The sequence below is a fragment of the Chaetodon trifascialis genome, chromosome 14, assembly GCF_039877785.1.
Source record: "Chaetodon trifascialis isolate fChaTrf1 chromosome 14, fChaTrf1.hap1, whole genome shotgun sequence".
NCBI classification, from domain to species: domain Eukaryota; kingdom Metazoa; phylum Chordata; class Actinopteri; order Chaetodontiformes; family Chaetodontidae; genus Chaetodon; species Chaetodon trifascialis.
This window is the reverse complement of record NC_092069.1, coordinates 7,860,139-7,879,052: the sequence shown is the minus strand read 5'-3', so window position 1 is coordinate 7,879,052 and position 18,914 is coordinate 7,860,139. Positions and strand designations below refer to the sequence as shown.

Below are 18,914 nucleotides of genomic sequence, written 5' to 3'. Positions count from 1 at the left end.
TGAAACAGGAGAAAGAAAAGGCTGGGAAAACAGTTAGGTTCAGAGTAGCATCTGCCAACAGTGGCCGGGTCTTGGCGGAGGTGTTCAAGGATGAAACGGCCTGGTGCGGCTCAGTGTCGGACTCAGTGGACTCTGACTGCACCAGCAGCCCAGAGGCAGAGCAGGGAAGCCCACCTCCCACCAGCGAGGCCAACAGCCATCTGAACGGCCTGGTGGTGGAAACCGCTCAGGATGAGAACGGCTGTGAACCTGATGACCTGCTTTTGTACGCCAGTGCCAAGAGAGAGATGCTCTTCAGCAACAAACGGATCAATATCTGCAGCAAGAACGGGACCATACGAGGAGTGAGGAACAAAGTGAGCGCAGGCCAAGTGCTTTTCAACAACCTCTCCAACATGTACTCTGTAAGTAGCTCTGGCATGGGTGGAGCCGAATTTCTCTCCTTTCTTTTTCTTTTCTTTTTTTTTTTTTCTAAATCATTGATTGGATCGTTTTAGCCAATAAAAGCAATTAAAGGCTGTTCCTTCATGCATGTGGACATCTCAGAATTGAAGACGATCAAGACTTTGAATCCCTGTAAAGAGCGCTGACCTTGGTGAGGTGCTTGTTTTGTCATAACCTTTATTTTCTTTCCCTTTGAGGGTTCCCTTCGTCATCAGAAAAGAAGACCCTGGGAAAAGGAGTAAAGCTTGTGAATTGCAGTTTGACACACTGCAGTCCACAAGAAGAAATAACCCTGAGGCTGAAGATCATCCTGCAATTTGCTCTTTACCAGGACTCCCCGGTTAATTTACTTCATTTAAGTATCTGCTTAAAACAAACTCTCCAGTGGCTTATTTTATTACTACTACTACATGCAGACGACTACTGCTTTACAACAGGGGTCCAGTCTGTTCAAGTTCTTTGGTTCAGATTCAGTAAATATATATGCACATATAAGTATAAAGTTCACACATTTCTAACCATCTGAAACATCTCATCTGGAGCATTTCTGAACGTGTACAACATCAACAGAAGAGGTAAATGTGGCTCACAGTTTTTATTCATACTGCTAAACTGCACCCACGCATGTGCATCACTAAAGGTAAATTCAAACTTCAACAGACTAACTAAACAAGTGAGTTCACTCGACCCTCTGAGACTTTGAATGGATCGCTGTAAAGATTTTTGTATTTTTTTTAAACATTGTAACAATAATTGTGACCCAGAATTTCATATGATTTTGATATTTGTTGGAGTCTCGTTCATAGAATATAGCTGAATTATGTGAACATGCATGTTTTTCTAAATATTTTTTTAATGATGTTCGTATTAGATTGGCTGAACTTCATAGTATTTCTAATCCATAATCCCATGTGTAAATCATAACGATATAAACCTTCCTTTGTTTTAAGAGGTAGAAATATACATCTGTCTCATTGCTCGACTGCAGTAGATTTCATGGTGGTTATGCCGCTGTTGCTGCCTTGTTCAACTGTATTTAAGGGTTTTTGAAAACATTATACATAAAGTGGTCTATGGTACTCTCATGTTAGAGCTCTGTTGAAGAAAGCTGATGATAACCTGGATGATTCATTTGTTTCAGCAGCACTGTTAGAGCCTCCAAAGTTACAATCTGGGTTGCTGACAATGAAGCATGGTTTTATATAATAACAGTCAATTAATCATGGTGGAAAGTAACTCAATACATTTACTCAGCTAGTAATACATCTGAGGTACTTGTTCTTAAGTATTTGTGTTTTATTCTACGTTATATTTGTACTATAGTCATACATTTTGCTCTACTACATTTACCTAAACATCCAGTTCCTAGTTAGTTTGCAGATTTTCCAAAAAACAAAAAACATCAGGGGATGAAATATCATGCTTCATTAGAGATTAAAGTTTTAACTGGCTCCGCTTTTACTAGGAGTTGATGATTATTTTCATCATCATCATCATCATCATCATCATCATCATCATCATCATCATCATCATCATCATCAATTAATCTATTGATTACTTCAGTGATTAATCATTTGGTCTATAAAATATCAGAAAACTGTGAAAAGTGCTGATCACAATTTCTAAAGATGATGTTCTATTAACTATCATGTAAGATAAAGAAAAGGAGCAAATCCTAAATATGCTGGAGGTGATGTATGGTAATTTGTGCTCAAAAAATACAACAAAATACAACAATTGTTGCTGCAGATGAGTTTTTTTTCTGTTGATCAGCTATCAGGTGTAGCTCTACTTGCATGACCCTTTGAATGCAGGACCTTTCCCTCATAATGAAGAAGTGTTACATTGTGGTGTTAGATTTAGGTAATAAAGAATCTGAGTACTTCTTCCACCATCTCACCTCACTAAACCACAAGATATATATCCTGGTGAAGCCAGTGTAGTTGCATCATGTACCATTTGTTTTCAAAACCTATATTTCTGAATACAAAGTGAAGCAATGATCAATAAATGACTTGATTAGTTTGTTGTATTTGTTTCCACCACATCAGAGCATTATTATAATGTGAATCACTGTATACATTTTGTGTTTTTTGTGTCACATCCTCTCCAATTTTATCAGCAAATCAGCGGGTATGTCATTTTGTCAGGGTTAGCAGGGAAAATCCACCCCAAAATCGAAACCACAATATTGTTTCTGTAATACCGAAGTCCTAGACACTGTTGATTTCCTTTGGATATATTTCCATAAACTCTTCATTCAAATAAAATCCCTTTGTATGTAAAGTCAGTGAGACAACACACAGTCTCTCATCACCATAACAAATCACTGTTAATGGACCACCACCAAAAGTGTCACCTGATATCCACTTTCAAGCCTTGTCTTTGCAAAACACGCGTCTATGCGTGCAAAGAGACAGTCTCCACCTCCTCACCATCCCTGGAAGTGCACCGTGTTGAGACTCAGTTTTAGGGTGGACTTTCCCTTTAAGTGACGGACTTATGCAACAGCGTCTCACCGTACACCTGCCTCAGTCAGCACCGTGGACAGCGACCCTGGCAGCTCTCTGCAGAGCGCTGATGGCGCCTCCTGCACACACACACACACACACACACACACACACACACACACACACACACACACACACACACACACACAGCGGGCCGTGAGGGGCAGGGCATGTTCATTCTCTAATGACTACCAGGCGAATACAGCGTAATCTACGATCATGTTACTGCGGCACTGACACATAAACCCGGAGAAGGCGGGATGCGGACTTTCCTCCCCCTCTGTTGTCTTTCCTTATTCGTGTCAGACCCCCGTGATTTCACCCATCAACATGCCTCCGTCGCCTCGCAGGGGCTCGAAATGATCGCAGATGTAATGCGCGTCTGACAAGTAGCTCGTCTTGCTTGAGGGACTCTGCAGAGAAAAGGTAGTGAAATCTCTTCCTCTTCCTCTTCCTCCTACTCCACGCCCTGTCATTATCATCCAGAGCTGCCCAGCACCATGTCCCCTCCGGCATCGGCCGCGACGGCGAGTGAAAGCAGCACGACCACCGTCTTCGAGGAGGACACCAGAGAGGAGGTATTGTTTTCTGGCCGATGCATTTTGCTGTCTGTTTGCTGGATCTTGGCGCAGGGCTTCAATCAATCCATGTGCACATGCAGTGAGCAGAATGTAACACACTGCAGGTGATTTTGTTTTTCTTTCCCGGGGATTTGGTCTCACAAATGATCTCCTTGCTTCACAGAGGAAATATTCTATAATCTTCTAGCCTACATCGATTAATTCCAGAGGAACATGGTTGGCACATGTGATTAGCAATCCCAGTATCTTTACCTGTCTTTATCATCCTCATCTGATTTGTCTTCATATCTCTCTAGCACCTAACTATAAAATGACATGAAATGTCAACAAGAACTTGTGTCTGATCCTGCAGACTCATTGTCTTTGCAGGGGAATTTCTAATGTGAGGGTGTTACTGCCATGCTTTGGTGACCCATTCCTGACATGTTGGTCCAAGTCTGCTAAAAATCCTTATTTTGATTGGTTAGAGCTTATGCCCCATGGTCTCAAGCATCGCTAGTGACCTTTGTTGCATGTCATCTCTCTCTCTCTGATTCCTATCTGCCTCTTAACCATCTAACGAAGGCAAAAAGAATCTAAAAAAAAAACGTTGCAGTTATCAGTCACAGGTGATGTACGCTGCAACAAGCACAATCACGTTGTAAGTAGTTGATTAATTAAACGATAACAGTTTTTCCTCTTGTGTTGTGTGTGTTTTGACCCAACAGCAAAGACCCCTGAAGCAATCTCTGAGCAAGTCACTGTGCCGGGAGAGTTTTTGGAAATGCTTGCTTCTGTCCATTCTCATGTATGGCTGCATGGGAGTAATGGTTTGGTGTCATGTCACCAAGGTGACCCGCCTCACCTTTGACAGTGCCTTCAAAGGGAAATCCATGATGTACCATGACAGCCCCTGCTCTGATGGCTATATCTACATCCCCCTGGCACTACTGGGCATGCTCTATTTAGTCTATCTTGTGGAGTGCTGGCACTGTCATGTGAAGAATGAGCTGCAGCACAAAGTGGATGTGGAGGGAATCTATGAGCGCATCCAAAGGATGCAGCAAGCTAAACCCTGCATCTGGTGGAAGGCCATCAGCTACCACTATGTTCGCCGAACACGTCAAGTCACGCGCTACCGCAATGGAGATGCGTACACTAGTACCCAGGTTTACCATGAACGTGTCAACACCCATGTGGCAGAAGCTGAATTTGACTACGGTCACTGTGGTGTGAAAGATGTTTCGAAACAGCTGCTGGGCTTGGAGAAGTCTGCTCTGACAAAGATGCGGTTCACCAAGTGCTTTAGTTTTGCTAATGTGGAGTCTGAGAATTCCTACCTTACGCAACGAGCAAGGTTTTTCACTGACAATGAGGGCCTTGATGACTACATGGAGGCCAGGGAGGGCATGCACCTGAAGAACATTGACCTGAAGGAGTATGTCATGGTGCTGTGTGACCCAGAGCACCACCCCTGGTATCTGTCCCACTATGTCTTCTGGTTTGCCTCATTCCTCACGTTCTCCTGGCCTCTCAGAGTCTTCACCGAGTATCACACCGCATATGTCCACTATCGAGTTGAGAAGCTCTTTGGGCACGATTACCTCCCTGTGACCCCATGTGACGATCGGCCATATTGGCGTCGTATCCCTCGTGTTAACACCATTGACAGTACTGAACTGGAATGGCACATTCGGTCCAACCAGCAGCTGGTGCCCAGTTACTCAGAGGCTGGCCTGATGGACCTGGCCCAGTGTCCGACCAGCTTCAGCGGGATACGTCAGAATTGTGAGCGCTGCCACAGAGCCATCAGCTGCTCCTCAGTGTTCTCCAGGAGCGCCCTCAGCATCTGTACTGGTGCCAGCTCCCGCATCCCCTTCAGTGGCAGTCGCTTCTCCTTGGCGAGGCGCTACGGCTCCCAGCGCAGCTGCTTCTGGAGGAGCGGCAGCTTGGATGACCAGGAGAGTCCCAGCGAAAACACCCGCTGCCTATCAGAGCGCCTCACCACAGATGATGAGGGACCCCCAGACTATGAAGATGCACTTTGCTATCCAGTACTGATTGTCCACTGCAGTGAGAATTGCCACAACCACAGGTCTTTCCATAGAAATGGCTCCTGTGTGGAGACTTCCTTATGACTATGCAGTCACTAACTAAACACAGTGGCATTTCTGTAGCATACAAACACTTTGGACATCAGAAACAGTGTGTAAATGTGAGATACACAGATTTATGCTGTGTGGTCATACTATCAGAAACAAATGCCTGAATCCTGAATGTGTGAATCATCAAAGCAATAACAGTGATTAGTGAGTGGAGGAAAATGTGACAGTGGTATGTGAACCTGCGAGGACACACTGAAAAATTAGATCTGCCTGGCTTAGGATGAAAACCAAGCAGGCAACGACTGTTACACTGTACATCACTGTCATATCTTTTGAGATCTCATATGTACTGACTGAAACTGAAACTGAAACTGAAGCTGCAGTTACCTCATAAGACCTTTTCAGAGGCCACGGACAAGATGGGCAGGTTTAAACATCTCCTTCATTCAGTGAAATCTCAGTAACAAAAAAGCCCATCAGAGCTGACCAGTCAGATAAAGGTGGAGATTTTGATGATTGCATCATCACCAACAATGGTGGGGAGGAGCTTCTACATGCTTAACCTACTTCTAAGTACTGTAATAACTGTGAAAAGAAACACCACCTTCTCAAGTGAAACATGTTGCGCTTATGCATATCACAACACACTGGTCAATAAGGAAACCTCCAACCCAAAAAGAGACTAATGAACTCGTGGATACTCTCACTCACTGTTACACCAGTTTGGGATGTTTGAACATTTTCATGACTTGTGTGAAGTGTGTGTAGTTTTGCTTTATTCTTGTACCTACTTTTTATTATCGACGTGTCTGATCTATTTGTACTTCAGTTAGAGGCTTTCCGGATTTCCCAGAATGCCTTTTGACAACTGCAAAAAACAGGTGTAGACTTACTTTGAGCTGTGGGTTTTATGTTTTGGTGGAAAGTGACAAAAGATAATAGAAACACAGTGTTGCTGTTCTAACTGACAAACCTGTTGTGGGGCTGCATTGCATTCTGGTCTATTGAGGCGACTGTGGGGTGGATTATTAATTGATGTGTTTCTTCTGCAATGGATTTCTCCATGTTTGACTGTTGACTGTTGGTGCTATATGGCAGCTTCTGAGAGAAACACCGCTTTCTTTTGGATGTTGATGGACTAACACCCATACATGATGTTTACAGTTGATGTTTCTTGAAACATTTTGCCCTACAAACCTCCTCTGTCGATGTTGGAAGTATCTCAATGTGATGGCGCATTGGGTACCCGCCATGAAATCAACAAAACAGAGTCAGATCATTGATCTGCTTTAACATTGTTAAGGTGTCTTAGACTGGATTTTTGCTTTAACACTTGACACATAAGATTTGTCTTGAAACTGTCCCAGAAATTGGAAAATTGTTGGAGCACTAACACTGTCCAGTCATATGAGACACATTGTGCAAGTACACTTGGTCTTAATTTAGACTTTTTTCTACCCACTGCCACAACAAAACCTGCAGGCAGCTGTGGCACACACACATACACGTCATTACATTAATCCAGTGGTCAGATAAGACAAGGACAGGTTTACACTGAATCTACTATACATTTGAACAGGCAAATGTCACATCAGCTGCTCGATTTAACTGCAAAAAAAAAAAAGAATAAGGTCATTAAATCCATGCTCAAATTTGCATGATTTCCTTGGGATAAAACAATGTGTTAAAAACCCATGAAACATACCTGAATGTACACCACCAGCATATATGATATAATGTAGTATATGTCCATTATGTGTCTAAGGAATAATGCTCCATGTTTCATCTGTAAAATGGTGATTTCAGTGTCCAGTGTATATTGAATGTGCTCAGAGCACAGTACACATCAACATGGCATCATGTTTCCTAAAGAGACTTTGGACGTTGTCAGTGATCTGAGGGATCCCTGACTCTTTGAGTGGAGTTTACAGGCAGTATATGCAAGGATGTAAATGCACTTAATGTTTACACATGGACACCATACAAACTTTATAATCCTGACTTTTTTACAACATCTAACAGGAACTTATTGTATGCATCCTAGCAAAATAACATCTTGTTCTTACATTGTTTTCAATAATGTAGTGACACCAGTATTATGCACTTGAAGTGACACTAGACATTATGAATTGTAGTGAAGCTGAATGTTGATGTAAATTCCCTTAAAGTAATAAAGTATTCAAGCTGATATATTGACAAATACATACTGTAACTGCTCAGACATAGAAAAAAAAATACAAGACCACTTAAAGCTTCTTGTAAAATGTTAAAAATGTTCTTGTTGTCATTATAATCAAATGGGCTGTATAAATAACTTGATTACCTTTTAAAATATGTTCAAATTTATCTTATGCTGGAAAAATAAAAGTTGCAATAAAAGTCTGGGGCAAAGCCATTTATATTTAAAACATGTTGCTGGCTTGGATCCTCAAACTAGCTGGGAAAATCTGGGTGGAGGGTATTTCATGGAGAAGCTGCTTCTTGGACGACAATGGATGTTTTTCACAGGCGTAAATAAAAAAAGAATGAAGGCTGAATTCCACATAGCTGCTGCGGGTTCAGGGTCCTGGTGTTGGGCTGGCTGATCTTCACACTGGCTTCGGGACGCCTGAGCAGAACAACATTAAAATTATTGGTAACATCTATGCTTTTTCCTACACTGACAAGTCAAAATCTCTAGAAAAGGCCAATAAAAATTGAATGTGATTTATTACACGATATAATGATTTTAATTTTTTTGTTGTAGTCTTAGATACTTTTTTAAAATCATGGCAAATAAATATTTAAACTATTGGTTAAAGTATATTTGAAAATGACATCACATGAATGTGTTGATCTGTCTCACGGTGGCATGCACAACAATAAACTGATCCCTCTAACAAAACCCCATTTACCTTGATGATAGATGCCTGTGAATATTCTCATTCATCCAGGTCATTGTAAGCTTCAGGGCATTCAATTGATCGCAACTGGACTTTGTCAGTTTGTCTTGGAAGACGTTTCGCCTCTCATCTGAGCAGGCTTCATCAGTTCATGCGTCTATGGTCAGTTTCTATGGTCTAAAAACTATTTATTAAACTGTATTAGAATAAATGAGAAAGGATGACATTAATATGGCCACATTGTGTGTCCTTGCATTCACTTAGTACTTAGTTTTTTTTACTTTGATTAAGAGATTCAATGTATATTGTGTAATATCTGCACATAATATCGTTGCTGGTAATGTAAAGTAGTAGACAAAGTAAAGGCTAAGACTGACAGACAAGGAGGTTACTGTTCTTTGCAATGTACATTTAAATAGTAGTAGACTTGTAAAGCGTCATGCTACAATTTGAAAAAGAACATCCCACTTTCACTGTTATGCTTTAAAACACAAAAACTGTGCTGCAGTTTAGTGTTCCCTCACTAGCTTGGCCAGGTAATGTAGTTCTCCTCCATTGCGATAGGTGGCAGCACATCTCCATCAGCTAGTACACAAACGGCGCAGTCTGAAGTGGCGACGAAGTACTGTAACAAGCTAAGAAAGGTTATTCCGTAGGTGAGTTGACTACAAATTATTTACTGCATGCCAGTAAAATCATATTAGATTTTAGTAAAGAAGTGAGGCAAGCTATACTGTGTGTGTGTGTTGGTTAGCAGGCTCGTGGCGGCTTGCACGTGGACTGAAGTCCACCAGTTTACTGAAGAAAAGTAAAGCTAGCTAGCTGCATATGCTTCAGTTCGGTTTTAACTTCAGCCTGCAAAATGCCAAGCTCAGACAAGCAGAGACAGCCATTACATCAGATTACGAAGAAAATGGACACAAACAGTGGCTAATGTTGAAAGACATAATACAAAATTCCTCAAAAGGTATAGCGCAACCTTACGTAAATGTTTGTTCTCGGCTGGTGTCAAGTGTGGGCATAAAAACATCACATCCGGAAAATCAAGGAACGCAATCTGACATGATTAGTTAAGCCCCAGTTTGTGCTTTTCTTGCTAATATTGTTTGACAGAATAATTAGTGCAACAGTCTGGTAGAAATCGTGCATGAGCGTTACAAACCGGCGCTATAACTAAAATCAGGCTTTTATTTTGAAGGTAAAATTCGATGTTGTTGGATAGTGTCGCAAACTTTATAATAGTTTTACCTTGAAACAAAGATGGCTTAGCAACCAAACAAAAACAGCCATTATAATTATGTAGTTAAATGTCACAGTCATATAAATAGTGAAACTATAGGAATAAATAGGGTATTATGGGAAAGCAACTGAGCTTGACAGTTATTCTTGCCCTTACAATGACTCCTGATGGCAATAGCTCATTCAGTTATTCCAAAGCCTTGACTCTTGAAGCTAAATGCATATTAAGAATTAATAATAATTAATGCCACATTGACATTTACTTAAATTTGTCACACAGTCAGCAATTTAACATAATGCTTCCCAACTTTCCATGTGGTTGTAGCGACTGGGTGGAGCTCCAGCATGCAGAGTTTGGTGGTGCAGGCACTGGTCATGAGGCAGCTTGGACGGTTGAAGCCCTGCCACCTGCTGGCTGCTGGGTATGGCCTGAGACAGACTGAATGGTGTCCCAGGGCAATCCACACACGGCAGCTGTGGGGCTGTGCAGCTTTCCCCGCACTCGGCTGTCACAGACCTGCTTTCCGCGGCAGAGACGCTGTCAGGGGTTGGTCTGTCCATCATCTGAGGTTTAAAAGCAACAAAAAGAAAGGTGCCGCAAGGGCGACACAGGAGGAAGAGATGGACGATGAGGACGATAAAGACCCGGAGGACAGTGATTATGAAGATGAGGTGGGCGAAGATCCAAATCTACCAAAGGACTATAAAGACATGGAGAAGGCTGTGCAGTCCTTTCGCTATGATGTCATCATGAAAGCTGGCCTGGACATGGCACGCAAGTGAGTCACTGCCTGTTGGCTGCTCTCACAGATTTGAAGGCCATCTTTTCTTTAAAAACTTCTCTTTTGTCTTTCAACAGTAAAATTGAGGACGCTTTCTATAACGACCAGCTCAGGCTGAACGGACAGAAACTCATCAAGAAGAGTAAAGCAGTGAGTGATGTTTGATTACAAGTGACATATTCCTACCCTAAATTCGTAGTCTTTCCACTTGTGTCTTGTATCTCATTACTCCTATTTTACTCCTAATTGTTTTTCTTTACTCAGGTGAAAGTTGGAGACACCTTGGACCTGGTGCTGTCGGAGAACCGAGAAACAAACACTGTTACTCTGATGAGAGTCATCCTGCGGAAGGTTCTTGGCGAAACAGCCACCACAGAAAAATACAAAGTTTCCATAAGGCGCTGGAAATCCATAGAGCTTTCTAAGGATGAGGCCTTTAAGCCATGAACTTGAATAGGACAGTATTGACTCTGATGCCATTGGCCCGAGAAGACACCTGCAGAAATGAATGGCATCAAACAAGAGCCATTTGAACAGTCTCCATGTGAAGGTTAACAGTTCTCAGTGGGTGTAGACATGAAGCAGTTGGTTGGGAGAAAGATTTTGAACGTTTATCTTTCTGTGCTATACTGTGAGACCCCCCCCCCCAAATAAAGGTGCACTTTGAGGTTGTGAAACTTGAAAATCATGCCCTGATAACTTGGCTGATGAAGAGCAAGTGACCATCTTGCAAGTTTGCAAGTTTTCATCTGCATTATTAACTTTGGGGTATATTTGCTAATATATTTTCTGTTAACTCTGATTGCATTTTGTTTATTTGAGGCAAAAATAGAAAAGGATAAGTAGTGGTAGTAGTGCTGTTATGCAAAACAGTCCAATGATAAGTCATGTGTATAGATATTATTGTGATTTTATTAGAAATAGGTTATCATGATCCATTGTCATGTTAAATTGTCTTTATAATATAAACTTCTATAAGAAGGCTTAACATAAGCACATTGTTATTAAAACAGTGGTGGCACAATGCTACATCTGTAACTGCAATGGAAATATATCACATCACTGTGATTCATTTCTATCCGTAGAGCATATGTGTGAGCTATGCTATCAGCTACTATCATTGTTATTGTTTTTAAGGCTACAACATTTATCAACAAAGTATGTTAGATAAGCTATGACAGTTTTGGCTTATAAATAGAAGCAATTTTAACTCTTTATCCAACAATAATAAGACTACACAAACTACAGCAGCTACTGCTGTAGTCAAAAGGTAAAATATGACTAAGAATAGTACTGAAGAAACTCTTGAACAGCTTGGCTTCATCCTACATAGGACAGTTTGTAAAAGTTCATCAATGCGGTTTCAGCTTATATAATGTGCAATCATTTTAATGACAAAAAGTGTTGCCTAACTGAAAAGTACTGTAACTAGGACACAGTGCTCGACCTCTTGGCCTTCTTAAGAATGTCACATTTCTTGCGATTGGGGCGCCGGCAGCGCTCGTCGATGCTCGGCACGCATTCATAGTGCCACACCTCCTCCATCTTATCCACAGGATACACTGCTTCCACATAGTGACGAATCAATCTGAGGCGGACCGGGTCAAGCTGCTTCTTGTTGCAGGCCCCTGAATGGTTGTACTGCAGCCGCAGGTTCTCCTGGGTGAAGAGCTCGGGGAAGAGGCGCACTAACAGCCGGGCGGCAAAGTTCCCAACAGACAGACTCTGCTGGACGATTTCCCGCACCTCAATGTCTGAGAGCAGGTAGACAGAAGGTACAGGGAAGTCCGGTTTGGAAACAGTCAGTTCGTCCAGGGGAATCTTACAGAAGTCTTTGCTACTTTTCTCAGGCGGTAAAGAGGGAATATCCGGATCCTCCCTCATGCTATCTGGATTCAGCTGGTTCAGCTGGCAAAGAAAGTCCTGCTCCGGCTCTTGACCGTACACTTTGCGCTGCTGCAGGTAGGATCTCCTCTGCTCCGTGTCGCGTCTCCTGCACCTCTCGTCAAGTTTGCCCACGAATTCCAACATCCACACTCTGTCGTTGTTGGCCCGGGGGTACACTAACTGCACATAATGACGGATCAGATTTACACGGACAGGGTCAAGCTGTTTCTTCCCGAGAGAACCGCTGCAGTTGTACTGCTTCCGCGTGTTCTCGTGGGTGAAGAGCTCGGGGAACATGAGCACCAGCAGCCGAGAAGCAAAGTTCCCGATGGACAGGCTACATTCATAGTTGTTCTTAAGTTGCTCCCTGGATAAGAGGTACTCGTGGGGAACAGCAAAGTCAGGAAGAGGGATCTCCAGATTGTCAAAATCCACAGGCATCAGCAGCGACTTCTTGGACTTGCGACTGGGCTTCTCATAATCACCCGCCTCTGGAACCTTAATAATAGAAACATCCTCAGGAAGGCTGGCCAGGTCATAGCCCTCGTCGTTGATATTGTCAGGTTCGCTCCCATTGCCATTACTGTGAGGACCCTCCAGTGCGTCCTCCATGTGCTGAATGCACACCTGAAGCCAGCTGTCCTCAGGCACATCAGGAAAATTAGCCTCCATGTACTTTCTGATGACATCCATCTTGTCAGAGTCCAGAATTAACTGTCCAACACTACTGAAACTGCTGGAGCCTTCTGGCATTTTCCCCTCCTCAAAAACCTCAGGGAAGAGGCGGTGCATAAGAAAAATAACAAAGTCCTCAGGGGAGGAGAACTCGTCCAGCTCCTCTGTGGCTTGCGTATTGAAAGCAAGCTCTGACACAGCCAGGCTGCTCTGCTGGTTGTCTAAAGAGAGATGCTCCTCCTGGCCCTGCTCATTAATGAAACGATAGGTCTGCGGATGCTCAGCCTTTATCCCAGCACCTGTGATTGTCTGCTTCCTGAGCAGCCGAGCACTCTCCATGTCCCTCTGAGCCCAGAAGCGATTAAACAAGTCATTAATCTGAAGGAGGCATTCTTCCTGCCATACGCTGTTGTTCTTGACCGAAGGGTAGCATACCTCGACGTAGTTACGGATCAGCTGCAGATGGAGAGACTCCAGCGTTCTCTTGCTTGCCATGCACTCGTGAGAGCACTCCCTGGCTTTGAACAGCTCTGGGAAGAGATGCACCAGCAGCCGACACCCAAGCTCCCCGGCACTGGACGTCTGCTCCATCAGCTGATTCAACTCGTCGCTTGTCAGCAGATATTCGGGAGGAGGCTGGAACTCCGTCACCATGTCTGCTGGTTTGATCTGCTTCTTTATTCGCATGACCTCAAGGGTTAACAAGTCCACTTTGCTATGCAGTTGCGTCATGCTTGAATTGAGCGTGTTGAGAATGAGGAACATCTTCTCAATCAGCGGATAAAGGCTAGAGTCTGTTGACGAAGCCTGGCCCGCAGTGTCCAGGGTGGGAAACGTCTCCAACGTGCCATTTTCCTCTGAGCTCTGGAGCTTGGACGAGAGGATGCTGCTGTAGTTGAGCTGATTCCCGGCACCGGGACTGGCCTGCTGCTCCAGATTTGGTGTGTTCCTCTTCTCCGAGATCCTATGGGAGATGCTGAAGAGAGGCTTTCTGTAGGAGACTCTGGATTTCTGCTGGCTGCAGTCCCTCTTCTCTCCAGTTGTGGTGAGGCAAAGAGGCTCATGTCTGCTGCTCTCATCCATCAAGTGCCGTCTCATCTAGACAGAGTAAATAATATTCATAGCACAAATATACTGTAAGAGACGCCTTGTCCTGTACGACAAAAAGGAAATGCAAAGTGTCTGTGTCGTATACTAATGTTTTTAGTTGGATAAAGGTTAGCCGAGGCTAGCTTACCTCACCAGAGAGTCTGACTCTCTTGCTGCTGGTGGACTGGTTTGTGTGAGGGCCCATCTCTGCAGAGGACCGTTTCCCAGCCTCAGTGGCCCCAGGAGATCCTCTTCCTTCAAGAGGCTCACAAATGGCAAAGTCCTCCATCTCCTCCTTAACATCCTGGACATGCTTGTGTTCTGCAAATAAAGAGAGATTCACATTTTCTTAGCATTTGCTTTGCATTTATAAACACACTTGAAAGTTAACAGTGATGATATTAAGAAAACAGGATATGTGATTCGACTTTTTACTTCTTCTACCTCAATGCTGATATGACTTTTAGAGATGCAGTTAACGGAGGCATATTATCAGAAAATTCAATGTGTATTTCTGGGTTTTTAAGCTGGATGACAAATCATTTCAGTGGGCATTTGTGCAGATGCAGGCTGCAGAAGCTACCTTTCTCAAGCATTGCTTCATCTGAAACTTCTCCATGCTCAGAGGAATTCATAGCCTAGAAGAAATCAATCACAAACATGTGAAGTAATAGAAACAAGGCGACACAAATCATCTAACAGCAGAGCTGAAACAACTGGTAGATTATCCGACTCGCCACTTGACAGAGAATTGACAACAATTTTGAGACTCGACTCTTCTTTAACTCAGCAGTAATGTATCAAAAGCAAAAATGGCAAAAATCACAATGGACTCTGGGATCTAGTAATTGGTGGTTTGATAACTTTTTAAAGAGTGGACTTCATCAAGAAAAGAGTTGGTGCATAAATTGATAATGAAACTAATCATCAGTTGCTGTCCTGGGTGACAGACATTTACATTTCTCACACACGCACGAAAGAAAGAAAATCCCACAGAAAGTTGGAACCGGGACACTGGATCAATAATAGTTTCATTACAATGTGCTTTATTGATCACATCAACAAATAGCACAGTCATACTGTACGTTAAAAACTTCCAACCACTCATCGTAGTTTACATATCACCATGTGGTGGCTGCTTTTCTGCCGTCATGACAAACAGCATGTGATCAGCTGCAGACGCTGGGAAGCTTCCGCGCTGCCAAGTACTGCTCAAAAAATTATGTTGCAATGCCAATTCATTTTAATTTACAAAAAAAAAAAAAAAAAAGTCGGTACATTGTCGCTGGAGTGTGCTGTGCACGCCGCTGTGCACTGCGCTGCTCCGCTCCAGCCTAATCACCAGCTACTTCCTCATTCTTCCGCCCATGAACCTTTGAACCAAAACAGCAGACAAACCAGCTGTGCGAGCGGAACTCCTGACAAAGCCCCGTCCCAAGCGTGCCGTGTTAACCCCGACATGAGTCCTGCTGGACATCGGTGCACGGCGTCGCTTTAGCGGTGCAACATTTTGTTTGTGAATTTTAATGACGCGGCAATGTTTGCGTTGACGAGTCCCCCCCTCCTGCTCTCACTCGTGTCAAATTAGCGGTAAAAGGCGCGCGACGGGCGGTTTGAGCTCACCTTTACGAGTCCATGCAAGCCGGGAGGACTGTTAGCGATGCGCTGGGCATGTCTGCGGACTGTCACGGCGGTTTATTTGCAGGTAAACGTTGTTCTTGTTGTTGATGTTTTTTTTCTCGCTCGGCTTCTGTGCTTTCTCGCGTGACGTGACGATGCGCGCGCCTGCTGTGTCACTTCCGCACAGCTGTCGGGAGAGAAGAGAAAAATAAACCGAGCGGCTGCGACACGAGCACCGTCTCAATCAGGCAACAGCGCCGTTCAATCAATAAATACATAGATAAATAAATAAATACTGGGCCAATCTACTTTCCTACAGAGTCGTGACTTTTTAGCTTAGCTACATATCACTTTAAAAATGCGCAAACAAAAGAAACTTTCATTTATCCTCCCACAGCTCATTTTATACTATATGTCATTGCCTAGAAATGTATACGCCTGTTTATTGTGTGCAAACTTTAGAAAATGGGTGGTGTAAAGTAACTACATTTACTTAAATCCATTTCTGAGCTGTTTGTATTTCACTATTTTAGTAATAACATCTACTCCGCTACATGTGAGAGGGCGATGTTCCAGCTTTTACTGACTGCTTTTATCTGACAGCTGCAGTTATGTGGTACTTTGCAGATTAATGTTTTAAAATCCTATAATCATAAAAAACACAGTGAATCAAACGTTCCAACAGTATTTAAAATAGCTAGAAACACCATGGCCAACTGCAGCATTAATATATTTACATATCAGTAATAGTGATCTAATGTTCTTAACACTTGCAATAGAAATCTGACAGGTCATGTTAATGGGTACTTTTCTCTTTATAGTTTAGCTGATAATACTCATGTACTTATACTTATGAAAGAGTATTTTCACTTTCATTTTCAGAGTTGTATGCCTACTTTACTGAAGTGAAGGATCTGAAAATGCTTTTAACCACTGTATGAGATGTAGAATACCTGGATAAGTCCTTATACATCTGGTCCTAAATACTGATTGGCTCAGGAGGTTTGATAGCACTGTCAGTTTTATATGAACAATATGATATTGCTGTGGGTCAGTATAATAATACTATTGTAACCATTCCTATAAAATACAGTATACTGTGAACAACTGTGCTGTAGCTCATCAGTACAGTTGCTGTTGTGGTGTATTTCTGACCCTGAGTGGTAGCTATTAATGAAAATAACATCTGTAGGAATTAGCCTGATGCATGGAGTCATAGTCCTAGAATTCTGAAACAAGCTGTCGTGTAACACAACATAGAGCAACCCTCCTTAGTTAGTAAGTGATTCATTTGCATATATGCATTTGCTTAAATTTAGATCTGTCAATCCCATAAGTAGGTGTCTTACTTTCTCACTTCCTTTAGTCATAATTTGAGTAAAACAAAAACAGAAGTAGGAAGGATTGAAACCTCTTGTTTGCTTGTGATCTCTGCTCGGCTTCGTCCCAAAGCTCACATTATTTGGGCAACAGCGCCCTCGAGTGGACACAGACTGCAACAACATGAGAATGAGCCGTAATCAAGACTGTAAACCAGGAGGCTATAAACAGTTTAAGTGTCTCTGACTCTTAAGTTCACACATCAGAGCGTGAAGAAAACATTAGGAAGATTGTTTTATTGATTATAACTTGACAAAGGCTGATGACAGTGAAGCACAATAAACAATTCTTCAAACCATACAAATTTCTTGTAAATTGATTTTTTTATTTTTTATTTTTTAAATGCATATTATGCTATCCTTAAACACTTTATATTATATTAATGATACTGCATCTGATGTTGGTTGTCTCCACCTGGGACTGATTTTACCCATTTCCTGATCATCCTCCATGCAACTATTTATGAACTGATGTAGTGAGCTTTAAATGCTACACCAACAACAGCTAGTGTTGTGTTGACATGATTTATACGAGTGCTGCAGTACATTCAGTGAAACTTCTTTCTATAAAAAGCTTCGTACAAAACCTCCCTGACCTGAGTAAAGCACACGGAAACTCAGTTTGGGAGCCAAGCAAAGAGACAAACCACAGAACTTAACCTGACAACTTCAAATCTTAATCTGAAGTCAGTTGGGTATGTGTGCACAGTAAAGACTGCGGGGTGCACAAAAAGCTCTGATGTTCGGGATTTTGGCTGTTCATCAACTCCATCCCAATTCAAAGATTTTAGGGTCAAAATTTGAAAGAATGTGTGGCTGTGAAGCATATTAACTTGGAGCTGGTGGCAGCTGAAAGTGAAGTGATGAGTAAGACAGTCATTTGGAGCTACACCGTTCTGTTGCAGCAGAGGGAAACTTTGATTTGTAGATGCAGCAGCCATTAAGCAGAGCTGATTACTTGAGCTGGTAAACTGGTTTCCTCTGATGGACAGAGAGTTCAGTCAGTGAGAGATGAACCGAAGACCTCAGTGCCATAATTCTGTCTTAATCATTGACTATTTCATGCACACACTGGCACCCAATGTTCTGTTCCCAGCCACAAATATGTCGATACAGAGATGATATAACAAGACAACGTGTGGTTGGTGTGGTTCTCATTACTCGACTAATGAGCTGTCTCCATGGCAGTCTGATCTGTCAGCCAATGAAGCGAGCAGGCCCTGTGCAGGGGGAAGCAAGGCCCAGGGTCAGCCAGGCGATGGCTTGCGACGAGGGGCCGGCGTGCAGCACTTAGCGCCGGGAAGAGCTCGTTAAAGTGTCATTTTTGGCCAATATGCTCGTCTGTGTCAAAGAGGCCAATCAGCCATACTGTTCACATCGCAGGAGAATGACTTTCATCCATCACCGTCAGCTATATGATGATATTAGCAGGTGTTTACGGGTAGGCCATTCAGAAGAAGATGAATGGAGGCTCTAATATCGCTCCACACTCACATTCAGTCAGTCATTTTACATATGGGCTGATGCCTAATAGGGTCACAGGGGCTGCTGGGAATCTATCCCAGCATGCACTGAGACAGGTTGGCAGGGAAACACCAAGGCCAAGGCGTCAGTCCATCACAGGGACAGAAAATTGCAGTCATGCTCGTATTGTATATGAGACACTCATCTGTACGGCTTTGAACAGCGGTGATGTTCTGCCGTCGTGTGGAGACCAAAGCAGCAATAGGTCATCAGACCAC

At 42.8% G+C, this 18,914-nt stretch overlaps 3 protein-coding genes across 3 annotated transcripts; 2 read left to right on the top strand and 1 right to left on the bottom strand.

Annotated features, from left to right (window-relative positions):
* Positions 1–2,961: 2,961 nt before the first annotated feature.
* tmem151bb (transmembrane protein 151Bb) lies at positions 2,962–7,413 on the top strand. The gene is made up of 2 exons (XM_070980035.1): positions 2,962–3,532; positions 4,243–7,413. The coding sequence occupies exons 1-2, from the start codon at positions 3,455–3,457 to the stop codon at positions 5,650–5,652; spliced, it is 1,488 nt and encodes a 495-aa protein (XP_070836136.1). The 5' UTR covers positions 2,962–3,454; the 3' UTR covers positions 5,653–7,413.
* Positions 7,414–9,070: 1,657 nt separating this feature from the next.
* Positions 9,071–11,166, top strand: mtres1 (mitochondrial transcription rescue factor 1). Its single transcript, XM_070979837.1, has 4 exons — positions 9,071–9,157; positions 10,066–10,519; positions 10,600–10,672; positions 10,787–11,166. The coding sequence occupies exons 2-4, from the start codon at positions 10,086–10,088 to the stop codon at positions 10,967–10,969; spliced, it is 690 nt and encodes a 229-aa protein (XP_070835938.1). The 5' UTR covers positions 9,071–9,157; positions 10,066–10,085; the 3' UTR covers positions 10,970–11,166.
* A 249-nt stretch (positions 11,167–11,415) lies between these two features.
* bend3 (BEN domain containing 3) lies at positions 11,416–15,956 on the bottom strand. Its single transcript, XM_070979836.1, has 4 exons — positions 15,797–15,956; positions 14,757–14,811; positions 14,322–14,494; positions 11,416–14,182 (listed from the first exon to the last, which is right to left on the bottom strand). The coding sequence occupies exons 2-4, from the start codon at positions 14,806–14,808 to the stop codon at positions 11,951–11,953; spliced, it is 2,457 nt and encodes an 818-aa protein (XP_070835937.1). The 5' UTR covers positions 14,809–14,811; positions 15,797–15,956; the 3' UTR covers positions 11,416–11,950.
* Positions 15,957–18,914: the final 2,958 nt, after the last annotated feature.